This window comes from Malurus melanocephalus, unplaced genomic scaffold, assembly GCF_030028575.1.
Source record: "Malurus melanocephalus ecotype Western Australia unplaced genomic scaffold, MMel_1.1 scaffold_120, whole genome shotgun sequence".
Taxonomy (NCBI): domain Eukaryota; kingdom Metazoa; phylum Chordata; class Aves; order Passeriformes; family Maluridae; genus Malurus; species Malurus melanocephalus.
This window is the reverse complement of record NW_026623352.1, coordinates 1,101,938-1,116,098: the sequence shown is the minus strand read 5'-3', so window position 1 is coordinate 1,116,098 and position 14,161 is coordinate 1,101,938. Positions and strand designations below refer to the sequence as shown.

The window sequence follows — 14,161 nt, the reverse complement described above, 5'->3', positions numbered from 1 at the left end:
TTCAGTCTAACTACAATAACTTCCAAAAAAAACCTGTGGCTTGGAGCTGAGCAATACTTCATGTTTTGCATTTACTCATTAGGAAATGAAGCTTTGACATTTCTAGCCAGGCTAATTTTGATAGCTACAATGGTACTGGTAAAATATGACATGTCTTACAGATACTATCTGTATCTTACAGAGATTCTTTTTTTATTGAATTTGAAACTGAAGCAATACATATAAGCCACAATTCTGAAAATATCTATGCAAAGACTTAAAATATATATGAATAATTAGAAYTATCATAGAATTATGGCCTTGACTCACATTAGTCACTTCAGGTATCTTTTAGTGGATTAAAACTCAGTTGAATTAACAGCTGAAAATACCTAGTAYGGTTTTCCCCACATTTGTGCTTTCTCTTTATTGAGAAAAGGCATTTCAATTAAAAAAGCATATTAATTAACAGTAATAACCAAAATAATTCTGAGAATATTGAAGCACTGCATATTGCACAGATGYAAATTGTCACCTTCTACTCCCAGARCTAGCTGAAATTCACATTGAGCAGCATCAACTTTTTACCTGCCTGCAAGATCCTTGTCACCAACCTCCCACCTGCACCRGGAACAGCAGCAGGACAGAGCTGCAGTGCATTTCCAACCCCCCGCCCCAGCCAGGTGTGTTAGCTACCACTTCTAAAACACTTGCTTTGCATTTCTGGCTCTGGGCCTCTGCTTTCTGGCCCCGTGTTCACACTTGCGGGAGGCCCGTGAGCGAGTCTTTACCAGGCAGGCAGCCGTGCTTTTTACGACCTGCTTGCTCTTCCGTTGCGCCGCTTTGCGCCCACGCCTAGGGGGTGTTATAATCGTTTTTAGGTCCTTACGGAGGGTATCATACCTATTCTCAGGGTCGTCATCATCATCATCTTCTTCCTCCTCCATTGGGATAGTCCTTGAGAGAGCCTCTCCCTCATCTCCTGAAAAAAAACAACCAGAAAGAAAATGCTTAATGCATGTCAACCCAGTAATAAACGACAATACATGACAGCACAATAAACAACACAACGCATAAACTACATCTCCATCAACAATCCCCAGCTTRGTAATACCACTTTTCTACCAGTCACCTGTCTTGATATCAAAAAATAAACCTAAATTTTCAATGCACATCATGCTTGGTACTACACACAACCTGCAACTTGTTCCTAAATACATATTGTAAATCTGAGATTTTACACCAAAACATAGAGACTAAACATTCTAGCCAGGAATCAGAAATAAGTTTCCTAAGAAGTTATTTGCTCTRTTAGAAGCTCCACTACTGAGTTTTTGCAAACTGAAAAGAAGGCATAAACAAATGTATTCCAGAATTGCTCTCCAAGCCCATGGYTGCCCTCCTGCCATGAGGAAGTATTGGGAGAACACTGGAGAATCCTTCCTATTTTTGCTTTCAGATTATGAGTGTCTGTAAAGAGTTATATTTTGAGAATTCCACGTGCTATCCTTACTGCAAATATCTGAACTCAGCTGCACTGTATGGCACTRTCTCATATGGAAACAACATCAAAACCAAAAGCATGGACAYGGGACAGAGAAGGAACAGCACAGTGTGAAACCTGCCCTTACATTCCTCTGCACTTCCTGGCTGCATTGAGGATTTTGGATTTTTTTAACACATTCCCAGGCCTCTCCCCTTGCTTTTCCTTYGTTCTTCTGACTTGCACATAAGTCAGACAAATCTGCTAGGTAATAAAATTAAGCTCAGGGAAAGAAACCTCACAATGCCAATGAGCTGAGATGCCCTCATTCATAATTTCTACTGTTTAATTTCTATCATGGGGAATGCAGGACTGGACTAAAACTAGGCTGCGAGAGGCCTACTTCAAGGTGATCAAGGTGATCACAGCAAGTCCCTTATGCAGACAAATAAAASCATCCTGTTGGTCTAATCAGATCCCAAGTCTCATTCAACCATCAATCTGTGCAGCTTGTTCAGACACAGAAAAGACTCCTTTGAGCCAAAAGCAAACGGAAGAGAAAGGGCACGTTTTTCTCCTCTGAAAATACTCCAATATAGGGAGAATTTCAGAGAATCAAACAATAACTAAGGTTAAAAGAGAAACCTGGACATGCTCTTCTCATCCTCGATCCTCAAAGCAAAGCTAACTCCAAAGTGAGGTCAGTTTTTCAGTCAAGTTTTGAGAATTTCCATGGACAGGGATTGCAAAGCTGGACAGGGCAACCAGCATCAAGCTTTGATGATGCTCAGTGTACAGAATACTCTTCCTAGGACCTACATCATTTCTCCTTACCAAATGCTGTAYCCACTGCCTCTCATGCTTTGGGCTCAAATCCAGCTCAGCTTCCCCTAAAAGTGCCCAGTGGGTGATTTGCAGACAGAAATTTAGATGCCCYGTTTTTAGCATTCTGTCTCCAGTCTAAACCAGCCATTTCTGTCTCACTCTAATTCCACTGTCAATCATCCACACCACAATTTCATTGTTCCAATTTGTACCCTGCTATCCATCTCTCCARTAATGACCCAATCTTTCCACTTGTGACCTGCAAATGAAACCATCACTCTCACTGCCTTAGACACCTGATATATTAAAACCAACTTTTTCCTCTTGGGCCATTTCAATCCCAAGTCCATGAACACRCACTACAAGTCAGCAATTCCATTTTTAAGGTGTTTTTCTCTGATGGTCCAGCGATGCTGAGAACAGTCACTGAGTGCTATCAACTGTCTGTCTACGGGAGGGTTTTAATGGCTGTGGCAGCAATCACATACAAAAAGCCAGTTCATTACTATGCAAACCATTAATTATCTGCAATCTCCCCCAGCAGTGCCATCTATGGGGAAAACACTGATAAGGCAGCATTTAAGGAAAGGTCCTACAAGTCCCAGTACTGAATGCACAGAGACACAACACATGAAAACAATAAGCAATGACAGATTGAGTAGGTGTTCTAAACCTACACTGCTCTTGTGAGGCACAAAAATCATCTAGTTGATTTTCAAATGTATATTACAATGCCACAAGTCTCCAGAGTCACATCCAATGCACAGCCACTAGGTGACAAATTGGAGCTCACCACATTATCTACTCCTTCAAACCAGCTTCTACTAAATAATCTGTGGGCAGGTGAGGCAAGGGCAAGGCATTGGAAAGACAGACTGTAAGGGAGTACCTGCTGAAACACTGCAACAGGTACTTCCAAATCTGTTACCAGGAAACCCAACTGGCTGCAAATTTTAAATGTATAATTACCTACTGAGGAATATTTTTCACTCCTAAATTATTAAATGTCACCCAAATCTTACAAAATGCCTCTGTTAGTATTTTAATACATGAACATCTTTTGCACACCTGATGACTGACAAAATGCTGCATCACCAGCCAGCATCAAGCTTTCGGTCACCGGCCTGATCTTCTGCTCGTCGCTGCTTCCATCTCCTGTSGAATTCTGATCATCATTTTCTTCCTTATCAGAGGAGGAAGAGGAAGTGACAACCACTTTCTTCTTTGTCACTTTCTTTTTTAAGTTGCTCTTTTTACTTTCTTTTACTGAACCCCTTTTAGTCTTTTTCTTAGTGTCTTCATAAGACTCCTCATCAGAAGAGGATGAGTCGTTCTGTTCTTTTTTGGAAATTTTCTTTTTGTGACTAATTTTTTTCTTTTCTTTCGTTTCAGTTCGTTTTTTACGGCGCACGGCATCATCAGAAGAGCTCTCCTCTTTTTGGGGAGATTTTTCAGTATCAGAGGATGAATCAACGTGTACTCTTTTAGCTACTCTCTCTCTTTTAGCTACTCTCTCTCTCAAATTCCTCTTTTCTTTAAACACGGGTTCCTTTTTGTCGTTTTCAGAAGAATTGCTACTTCCTTTCTCTGCAGATGACTTATCAAGATCTGAAGAGGAATCATCTTGTTCTTTCTTGAAACCTTTCTTTTTCAATTTTTCAGATTTCTTTGCATTGCTTTCTGATCCCTTTTTGCTCTTGAGTTTGTCTTTTGAAGACTCCAGCTTGTGCTCTTTCTTTGCAGATTTCTCAGTACTCTCTGAAGAAGAATCATCCTGTGCTTTTTTCTTTTTCTTTTCCTTCTTCTTAACTTCAGGACTCTCCTCTTTCTCCAGTGAAGACTTCTCAACATCAGAAGACTCATCATGTTTTCCCTTTGCAGACTTTTCTTTCGAGTCTCTGTTTTTTTCCTTAGCAGCTGACTTCTTACCCGTTTTTTTATCTTTAGAAGAGTGATTGATTTCCTTCTCTGAGGAAGACTTCTCAGCATCATCATCTTCAGAAGATTTACCCCTCTTCTTCCTCAAATTTACTTTTCTCTTACTGCTTACTTTTTTCTTCTGCTCTTCTTCAGAGGAATCATAACTATCATCTTTTTGTGAGTATTTTTTCTTCGATTTTTTTGCAGCCTCAATTTTACTCAACATTTTTATCTCTTTTTCAAGCTCAGAATCATAGTTTGAAGAATCTGAATAGTTTTGTCTTTTCTTTTTAGGAGCAGCAGCATTTTTAGCTGATTTGCCTCTTTTAGCATCTAAATCTGAACCGGAACTGGAACTTTTCCTTTTTCGTTTTCCGTTTTCATCCTTTACTGGTTGACTCTTTTGAAATTCTGAAGTCTTCTGATCTTTTGCTGGTGCTTCACTGTTGCTCTCACTGTCTGAGAAGGTGCGGCTCATCATCCCTGCTTCTTTAAGGACAGCTGGCAACTCATCAGAGTCTGAGCTGTGATCTAAGTCACATGGCTTTTTGGATTTGGAAACTTTGTTAGGACTGGGACCATCAGCAGGGCTGTCAGAAGAATTTACTTTATCTTTTTTCTCCCTGGGTTGCTTTGATGATTTTTTCTTCYGTTTCTCATTGCTGGTGTCGTTGCTGTCCTCCTCTGAGTTGGATGTCAGGGGRCTGATGTCCGTGGGCCGCCTCAGCGGGGTGGTCTTGACACGCGGTGACCTCCGGAGATCCGACTCCTCCACGGGCACGGCCTCGTTCTCCGTGGAGGSCTCGCTGCCCACATTATGGTTTTGTTGCACAGAATCACAGTTTTCTGCTTCAGGTTTTGCATCAGCATCTTTATTGTCCTTTTCTRGACTGTTGTCTTGATCTTCAGGTTTAACTGTAGACTCTGAGAGRGAAACAGGAGTCAATTTTACAATCAGTTCTTTTGTTCCTTTAGCCGATGATTTTAACTTGGTACCACCTTTGGTATCTTTCACAGGAGTGTTCGGTTTTGAATTTGAATTTTGACTCTCCTGATCTGCTCCTGTGTTTCCACTCTCCTGCTCATCTGATGGCATCTGAATCTCCATAGCAGATTCCAGAGTCTCAAAAATATCTTCAGGTACAGAAGAGGGGATGGACACGATATCCATGTCTAAAGCCTCTGTACTGTTCGGCTCATACTGYGGTTCTTCATTCCTGTCAGACTTTTTCTCCTCCCCAGGAGCTGCAGGAGCTGCCTTGTTATCTGTCTGYTCCACTGGAGGAACACTTTGATCCATGGGCTCACTGTCAGGCTGCTCCGACACAACTTTTTTCTCTGTCTGTACGGCGTCATCCTCTTTTAATGCCACATGTTCCTTTCCTTCATCTTTTTTCACCTCATTTTTTTCTGATCTAACCTCAGTTTTTTTCTCTTTGGTATTTTTATCTTTGATTTTAACATTCAATGCTTGAATCTCCAGGTTTAGGCCTTCTTCTAGTGACAGATGAGCTTTTTTCATGTCACTCAGCACAGATTTAAAAGCTTTCAGCTGGCACAGTTGCACAGCTGGGCTTATTTCTACATTTTCTGCAGCGTTTTTCAAAAAGCTTACAAAGCTAGAATTTAGATTTGTTGTAGTTTCAACCAGTTTTTTTGTTTTTTTAAGCAAGTCTTTTGGCACCATTAGTGCTTTGTAAGAATAYGTTAGTGACCCTGAATATGAATTATCTAGTTTTTTTTCTTCCCCATTACAATTTGCATTATTTTTCTTTGGAGAAAACTTGACAGTGTGGTCATATATTTTACTTTTTTCATTTTCAACTTTCATCTTTTTTTTGTTTTGTTGAAGTAACTGTTCTAAATTTTCAAACACACTGTCACACGCAGTGACCAAGTCCAGCAAAGGCTCTGGATGGCAAATGTAGCAGTGCCACTGGTTATTTTCATCCAGGATAGTCGAGAGCTCCTTTCGGCCCAGGTTGCGCAAAATGCACTTTTTACAGAAGGCGTTGTGGCAAAAATCACAGCAAATCAAATTTCCACCTTCAGCACACCACCTGAAAGGAAATTGAGAAACGTGAGACTCTTGTCTCCACCATCAACAAGGTGATATATTTTTCAATCCACGRAATTAAAAATGCAGGTGATGAACAGATATTCATTACTTGAAACCATTACTGAAAGCGTGTCTTAGAAGCACTGAGTTGAGAATGGAAAAATCAGGAAAGTCATGTATTAGATTAACAGTTCCCACAGCTGAAATGGTCAGTAATTTTCACACAAAATTGCAGCACTGACTTCTTTAAACAAAAAGAATTAATTAAATCTTATTTTCCCTGTTTCTTCTGAAAATTTATGTTTTATTTTACAGCAAAATTAATAAGGTTACGTCTTTCTAGCCATAACTCATATTACTTTTGCAGTAGCACAGGAAGACCTGAAAAGTGACAGATAATAAGCTCACAGATAATAAGCTCACAGACTGCACAATTTTGACTGAATTACACATTCAGATATTTGACAAAAGGACAGAGAATTGCTTCAGTATTTCAAACGTGGGAGATGCATGTGCAGAGCTGAGTTTCTGTGGCTCACAAGGTTCAAAATGTCAGAGTGTATTCCCACCTTGAAGATGTTAGTAAGGCATTGTGCTATCTTACAGGTGTTTGTTATTAGATTTCTTTATAAAATGTTTTCCTATTAATTACTAAAATACTCAACTAATTAATTGAGTATTTTTTGGTGACAAATAACTGTTGATTCAGGTCTTAAGTACTTGTCTTTATTTGTCAGTAATGCYCTGATTGGCAGAAAAAAGATCCCTAGACCAGTACAGTTGTGGGTTATTTCAGTTTTGTACACATTTAATTTCTGTACACTTACCTGCACTGTTCATCCATCCCATCTGAATCACGACTGATGTCATCGCTCATGTAATACTTGTAGCAAGTCTGCAAAGAAAGAAAGAAAGAAGACAAGATATTCTTTATTAATTCTCAACTCGGTTTCAGCAATTCATTATATTTCAGAATGCTTTAGAAGCAAGCCAGTAAAAACAGCAGCTGCAAGGTCTTCAGCATTCTAAGCCTTTTACATTTATTTTAATCTAAAATACATCTTTTATGGATACAACAGGTCCCAAACCATGACTTATTTAATGGCTTAAGGCTTGTTTGAAAATTAAACAGGCTTTGTTTGATGGCTGCATATTTCTGTCTTTTAGAACATGAGCTGAATATTTCCCTCTGAATGTTTTTCCATCTACTTCCTAGGAAAATCAACACCACATCCTCCCCGACACAATTAATCCTACAGAAATGACAATTTTCAGCTGGATGCTCCTTATGTTAGCATGTGATGCTGTAAGACTAACCAGAAGTGTCTTTGGCATTTATGATGATGTTAACATCCAAGAATTCCATTTCCAGGTGCAAACTAAGCATCTTCACTGAAAATTTAGTAATGGTGAAAAAAATAACACAAATAATTCAGCTAGACTTAAGCCACTGAATTGTTTACACCAAATTTTGAAGATTTGGTGTTATTTTTTTCCCAGTTGTTAGTGAGGAATATTCTCCCAGATTTGCAGCGCTACTTTGAACAGGCATTAATAGAATTCAGAATTCAGAAGAGGCTTCATCACCTGAATTTTAAATGATGATGCCCCATTATCTGGAACAGACTTGCACATCTGTTCAACTAAACTATCCAAACAAGCAAAATCAACAAAAAAACCCCAGGAAAATCTGATGTTTAGACACCTGATAGAACATTCATAGTCAAAGGAAAACAGCTTCTCAGGTCTGGGACTGTTTACTTAAGCAGAGAAAAATAAAGGCAGAACCAGACATGGAAATAATGGAAGAGCTGGAGCATGGAGAAYAGGGGCTTCCATCCCTACCTCTCACATTAACACAAGGCCATGCTCAATTAAGCAAAAACACAGAAAATCAAGGGAAAAAAATCTCTGATATAATTCATGGAGCAGAGCTCCCAATCAAGAGCTGCTATTGAGCACAACACCCTGATTAKAAAAATGAACCAGTGGGCACTGCAGGAACATGGGCAGCTACAGCCAYGTGCTGAGGGTGTGCAAGTCCAGGAAAAAAAGGGGACTCCAATGGAGATGGAAAAAAGTCACATTGAGCTGATTTTTGTAAAAGAAAAAAGCCAAAATACCAGACTAGATGGGCATGGCTGAGATTGTCTGTCATCTGAGCATGAAACACTAATGAGGAACTGGGAAGGAGGAGCAGGGAACAGCAGAGAATGCTACATGTACATTATAACACAGAACTGTATCTCTGTCTTTAGCAACAGCTTTAGAAATACAAAATTTCCACCACTGTAGAAATATGCAAGAGAGCTCTCTGCACTTTTTTGAAAATGAACAGAGGTCTCCACAGCAGGAGGCACGGATGCTTCCTTCCTGCCTGTCCCACCTCTTCCCACTGCAGCCAACTCAGGGCCTGTGTGGAGCCACCAGGGAATCACACAACTGAAGACCCAGATGCTGGGTTTATGTTATGGGCTAGACCAGCCTTGCAAAGCTGCCATAAATTAAAACAGTCCAGGAGCTGGCAGAAACAGAGCTTTAAAGCTGCTTTTATGCTCCTTATTTCAGTGCTGATTTACATGGAATGCTTTACCAGGAAATGCAGACTTGAATCTGTTCTTAAAATACATTATGAGTAGGCAGAAAATTCAGACAGATCATTTAACATTAAAAATTCACTAAGATTATACCCTTAAAGCTGTAGAAGTAAATAACAAAGAAGCCACAACCAGTTTAACTGGGATAGAAGAAAAAAAGGAATATAAATTCCTAAGTGTATTTGCCTTTTTTTTTTTTCCTTTTTGTTTCCTTAATTGCAATAGCTAATGACTGAAAACTTCATTAACTAATGAACAGGAACTACTCCCACAAAAATCCCACCCAAATCAACTAATATGAAATTTTGAAACAAAACCAAACAGAACTGTTTACCACATACCTTACAAATAAGCACTTTCAGTGTAGGGTGTCTATAGATTGAATCCTTTTGGAAATGGTTCACCTGCTGCCCACAAGCTGTACAGCTCACAATTCCATGGAGTCCTTCTTCTATAGAAAGGATTATAAACCACACATTAATTGTTTTCATTTTTAATTAAGAAAACTGCATATAYCTATTTTATTTTCGTACAATATTCTGGCTGACAGGTTTTTCATATGCCTTTATTTCTGCATCACCCACTGCTAAAGCAATCTTTCTGCAATCATTTGCCATTTTAAGACTGAATTTTCCTCTGACTTCTAGGCTTCACTTGAAACAATTCTTTCCCTTTCAAAGTTAATTTGTGTTAACTGGTCACCTCACACCTAAATACTAAAACTCTTTTAGAACAGCTCTGATATTCTGGACATTTAATCTTCATTCCACATTTAATCTTTATTCAACAAATACCATTACAATTCATGTTTCTATTATGGCATTTCTTTCACACAGTTTTAGTTTCTCAAAGAAGAATACAGAAAACTCTTACAGAAAATGCAAGTAATCCTTGTAATAGCCTCTGATAAACCTTTTCTCACATTTTGTTCCCTTCTTGATGGCWATTTCTGGGGTTTTCTCTGGGAAATTACAATTTTGCTGTAACACACATGTTCTCCCCATGTTGCTGACTGCTCCCAGAGTGTGTGCACCACTGCTGCTGCACATACATTTGGTCAAGAAAGTTTTTTTTAATGCCAACCCCCCAATTCACTTCAGAAGGGGTGAACTTGGGCCTGGCAGGCTCACTCCATGCCAACTGACTAATTAATACTCTGAGACCTTTTTGTTTTCAACAGCAGAAAAAGGAAAATCATTTGTGAAAGTTCATACACTTCCAAAASCCTAATTTGGGATCAAGCAGATACAAGTTTGATAAGGGATCATTTAACTGTGACTTTGCTGTCATGCTTTGCTGTCCTTTGCTGTCATGTTCAGATATTAAGTCAATGAGGAAATTAACTCAGTTTAATTTAATGATTATAATCTGAGTCCAGACTTGGTATTTTTTCTAGATTTAATTACATAATCACTACCCCAGAATCAGAAGCAAGCACCAACACCACCATGTTAAGGAACTGAATGAACATTCTCAAGATACAATACGAGCTCCCAGCAATCTGCTGCTGAAGCACCACCTCAGATGGTTCATGGGGCAGTGAAAGAGCTGATCCACACTGCTARTTCAGTGAAATTCTGAATACAGGATATGCTTGCACCCAGCAGCCATTCCTGACTGCACATCCTGCAGAGCCTGGGCACCTGAAGCCTCTCTCACAAGCTCCAAAGCAGCTCCAACACCCGTTTCAAATGCTGCTGTTGAGTGTGGATCAACATACCCATCTCATCACATTCCTCGGGAACAAATCCCACTTTCTGCAGCCCAAAATCCAACCCTGGCCCTGAACACAGTCCTTAAACTGCTGCAGGAATCACTGAGGGTTCCAGCCAACCCAGGGAGAACATGATACTCCCTGCGAAGTCCTGAGCCACTTCCCTCTGTTCTACAACCAAGGGGAAGCACTATGACCTCCTTCCTCAAACCTGCAACGTGTGGATTTATGAGGCAAACCTTTATAAATCATGTTACTATTACAAATGATGCTGATTCAAAGAAACTAAACTATTACTAATTAATTAATACTAAGAAAATACTTAGTTAAAAACATTCCTGAGTTTATAACCATGTTGCAGACACAAAACTTGAAAATAATGGCACAATGCCTCTTGCAGGCTCAGATGAGAGCATTTGGCTGCTAGAAAGGCAAGAGTTCTGCTTCTACCACAATTTCTAATAAACACAGGACACATAACTCCTAATAGAAATGCAGATTTATAAAATATATATATATATGTCAGCATAGTAGATGAGTAACCAGTCCAGACACATAAAGAACAGCCTGCAAATTCCCTGGAAAAAGCTGGAAGGGCAGGTCATACAAACTGTTCTGGGGATGCAGACACAGACACAAAGCTCAAACAGAAGAGTCTTATCTTTCTAACACTGTACCCCTGAAGAGTCCAGTTGGACCATATGTAGAATTGTTGTAAGCACAAATGGAAGAAGCGTTCCTATATGAACAGGACATCTTGCATGAATAAAACATAACCAACTTCCAAATGTATTAATTTTGAGAAAACATCAATGCTCAAAATGTCACTGACACCACATGAGCCCAGGTGTATGCATAAGCACATTTCTACAGTCACATTTCATTCCTCTTCAACCACAGATGGAGAAATAGCAGAGTCAATAAATTACTTTCAAAGAGAGCAAGGATCTCAAATRATACAATGGGAATGATGAATAGTGTGTGCAAGAGCTGTTTGTGTGAATACCCTGGGTACTGCTGGAGGTGTGTGAGCTAAGATACTGCCAGCAGTGTTAACAAAAATATCTGCTTTCCTATTGGTTACTTTATACATAATCCTCCCGYCTCCTCTTTACTTTTTGGGAAAAAAAAAGAGAGAAAATAATTTCTGTTCATATTATAATCTACCTAACTTCTGAGTTTTAGCAGGAGCTAYGGAAAACCAGCTGACACAGCAGCTTTTCAAAGGTAATCCTTAGAAGGGCCCACTGGTAGGGAATTTCCCACAGTTTAAAGCAAAACAAAGGAGTTTTTGTATCRTTTGAGGGTTTAGGATTTTTCTTAGCTCGCTGATGGATAATCTGCCCATACATGTCCCTGCTCAAACCTGGTTGCTCTCCTGGTGAGTCAGTGAATATTCCTGTATCAATGATGTTCCAATATAATTCCTTAAAAAAGGAATACCTGTAACACCTGATTGCAACCAAGCAACTGTACCTAATGATGCATCCTATACCTACTGAATATAAGGAGTTTAATGGGATCTAATCTTAGCTTTCACTGCTGCATTGCAGGGGCAGCAATGGAGGCTAATTTCTATCAGCTAAAATCCTTAATGAACAAAAAGCCAGAAGAGTGGAGGTATTTTCAGGGTAATTTATCAGAAATATGAACGATTTTTAGATGTACCAAATGTGGTCATAAGCAACAATTTAAACCCGTTTCAACAGATGTTTTAAATTGTATTTACCTCCACGCTTTTTGGGAGCTTCAGGTTTCATTTTAACGGTATTTCTGCTTCTAAATTCAGGCCCTTTAAAATCATCTTTGTCTTCATTCAGCACTGGCTCAGGCTGTACAACCACTGTACCTAGAATAATTTTGTTTAGAAATTGGAAACCATTACACATCCAAGTGAAGTGCAAAAGTTCTTATTAATAAAGTCAACAAAAAAAAAAGTGCAATCTGTTGACTAAAGCTCAACAAAGTTTTGAATGCACAGATGTTCACAGAAAAAAAAAAAAAGAAAAACAAACGACACATTTCAAACTACAGCTGTAGGACAGAAGTAAAGGACTGAATGGGCTGAGGAGCAAATTTCGCCCTCTGTGCCCTGCTAAGGCACATGCAGAACAGGACTGTCACACTGCGGGGGGGTGTAGGACAGGAATTTATTTACTACAAATAAAGGACATCATTTAAATCCCTCAAAACCCTTGGAGTAACTATGCTTTCYTTTCTTTACCCCCTTCTGTTCAGTTTCCCAGAAACTGAATGAACTTCATTTATTTCAGCATGAAATTAAAAAAGCAATAGAATAAAACCTGCTTTGTCTTTAGCAAGATTCAAAAATTGACGTTTTCATTTAAACAAAGTACTAAGCAAAATTATGTGAAGGAAAAAACACATCTTTCCTATTTAAGAGCCCAGTTTTGTYGTGTGGACACTGAAAATAATTTAATATTCTGAAAAAATCGTTTTAGAATGACTGCTCTAAATACTGCTACTCATACAATAGACAGCAGCAGTTTTCCTGTAACTTTCATAGGTAAGAAATGGAGATTAATCCAATTCACACTGGAGCTAACAACAGAGGGATATAGGCCCAGTATAAACTGTTTCTAAAAGGTGTTTAAAAATAGATCCAATAATGGCATTTCCCCCCCCAAGTTAGTTTTGCTTTTGTTGATCTAATTGCTAATAACCTCCAAGTTATTAAAAAACAGTAAAACAAAACTTTCAAGTGACAGAGCTTGAGACTCCTGCAAAACAAGAGAATAAATAATTTCCCTGATTCATGATGGTTTTATACAGATGTCAGCAGGCATTTGAAATTAAGCCACCAACACATCCTGTCGCGCCCACAGATTAAAATATGCTGGGTTCCAAACTGAAGATGCTTGGATTCCTCTTTTTGTGTGGACAGAAAACSAACAGGACCTTCAAGAGGCATTTTACTAATACATGTGCATTCTAGTGAATTATTTATGCTGCATCATAATCTTGGCTAATTTGCTGAATTCAGAAACAAACAAAAAAAAAAGGCATGACCTACCTTTAGGCAAGCTTTGCATATCTACATCATTCTCTGAGTTCTCATTTGAAATATCTTCATTTACAGTTTCATCTACGATTTGTTCATCATCTGACCCAACATATTTTGTTACAACTGTAGGTTTCCTGCAGAGACAGGAAAAAAACCATGGTATTTGTCATGGACAAATAGTACATATTCAAATACAGATAAACTTTGCAGACAAAACACAATTACTAACTGTGAAAAACTAAGTTCTTTCTAAATCAAAGAAAGACATTAAGAGGGGGGATGTTCCAAGTTATTACAAAATGTAGATTGTAGGCTAATTTTCTGGTTTGGAGCAGGAATTCTCCCCTCCCACATRAAATAAAAATATATACAGATAAAATATTTTTGTTTCACAGGCTTGCTGTATTTTGTTGTAAAATCAAGGTCAGATGTGTTTTTAAGAATGTCACAATTCCAGGAAAAAAAGTCTAAATAAAACACAAGTAAATGTCTGCTCAGAAATTTTATATATCATTCCAGGTTTAACAGGCAGCACAAAGAGAACATGCAGATATTATCA

General features: G+C 38.7%; 1 protein-coding gene across 1 annotated transcript in view; it reads right to left on the bottom strand.

Moving 5' to 3' along the window:
* Positions 1-14,161, bottom strand: part of ATRX (ATRX chromatin remodeler) — a 67,247-nt gene that overhangs the window by 37,380 nt on the left and 15,706 nt on the right. The window contains exons 5-10 of the mRNA XM_057370133.1: positions 13,612-13,736; positions 12,307-12,426; positions 9,205-9,314; positions 7,094-7,161; positions 3,356-6,267; positions 883-961 (exon numbers count right to left, since the gene is read on the bottom strand). Of these exons, the coding sequence (XP_057226116.1) occupies positions 883-961; positions 3,356-6,267; positions 7,094-7,161; positions 9,205-9,314; positions 12,307-12,426; positions 13,612-13,736 (3,414 nt within the window). The remainder of the gene's footprint in view (positions 1-882; positions 962-3,355; positions 6,268-7,093; positions 7,162-9,204; positions 9,315-12,306; positions 12,427-13,611; positions 13,737-14,161) is intronic.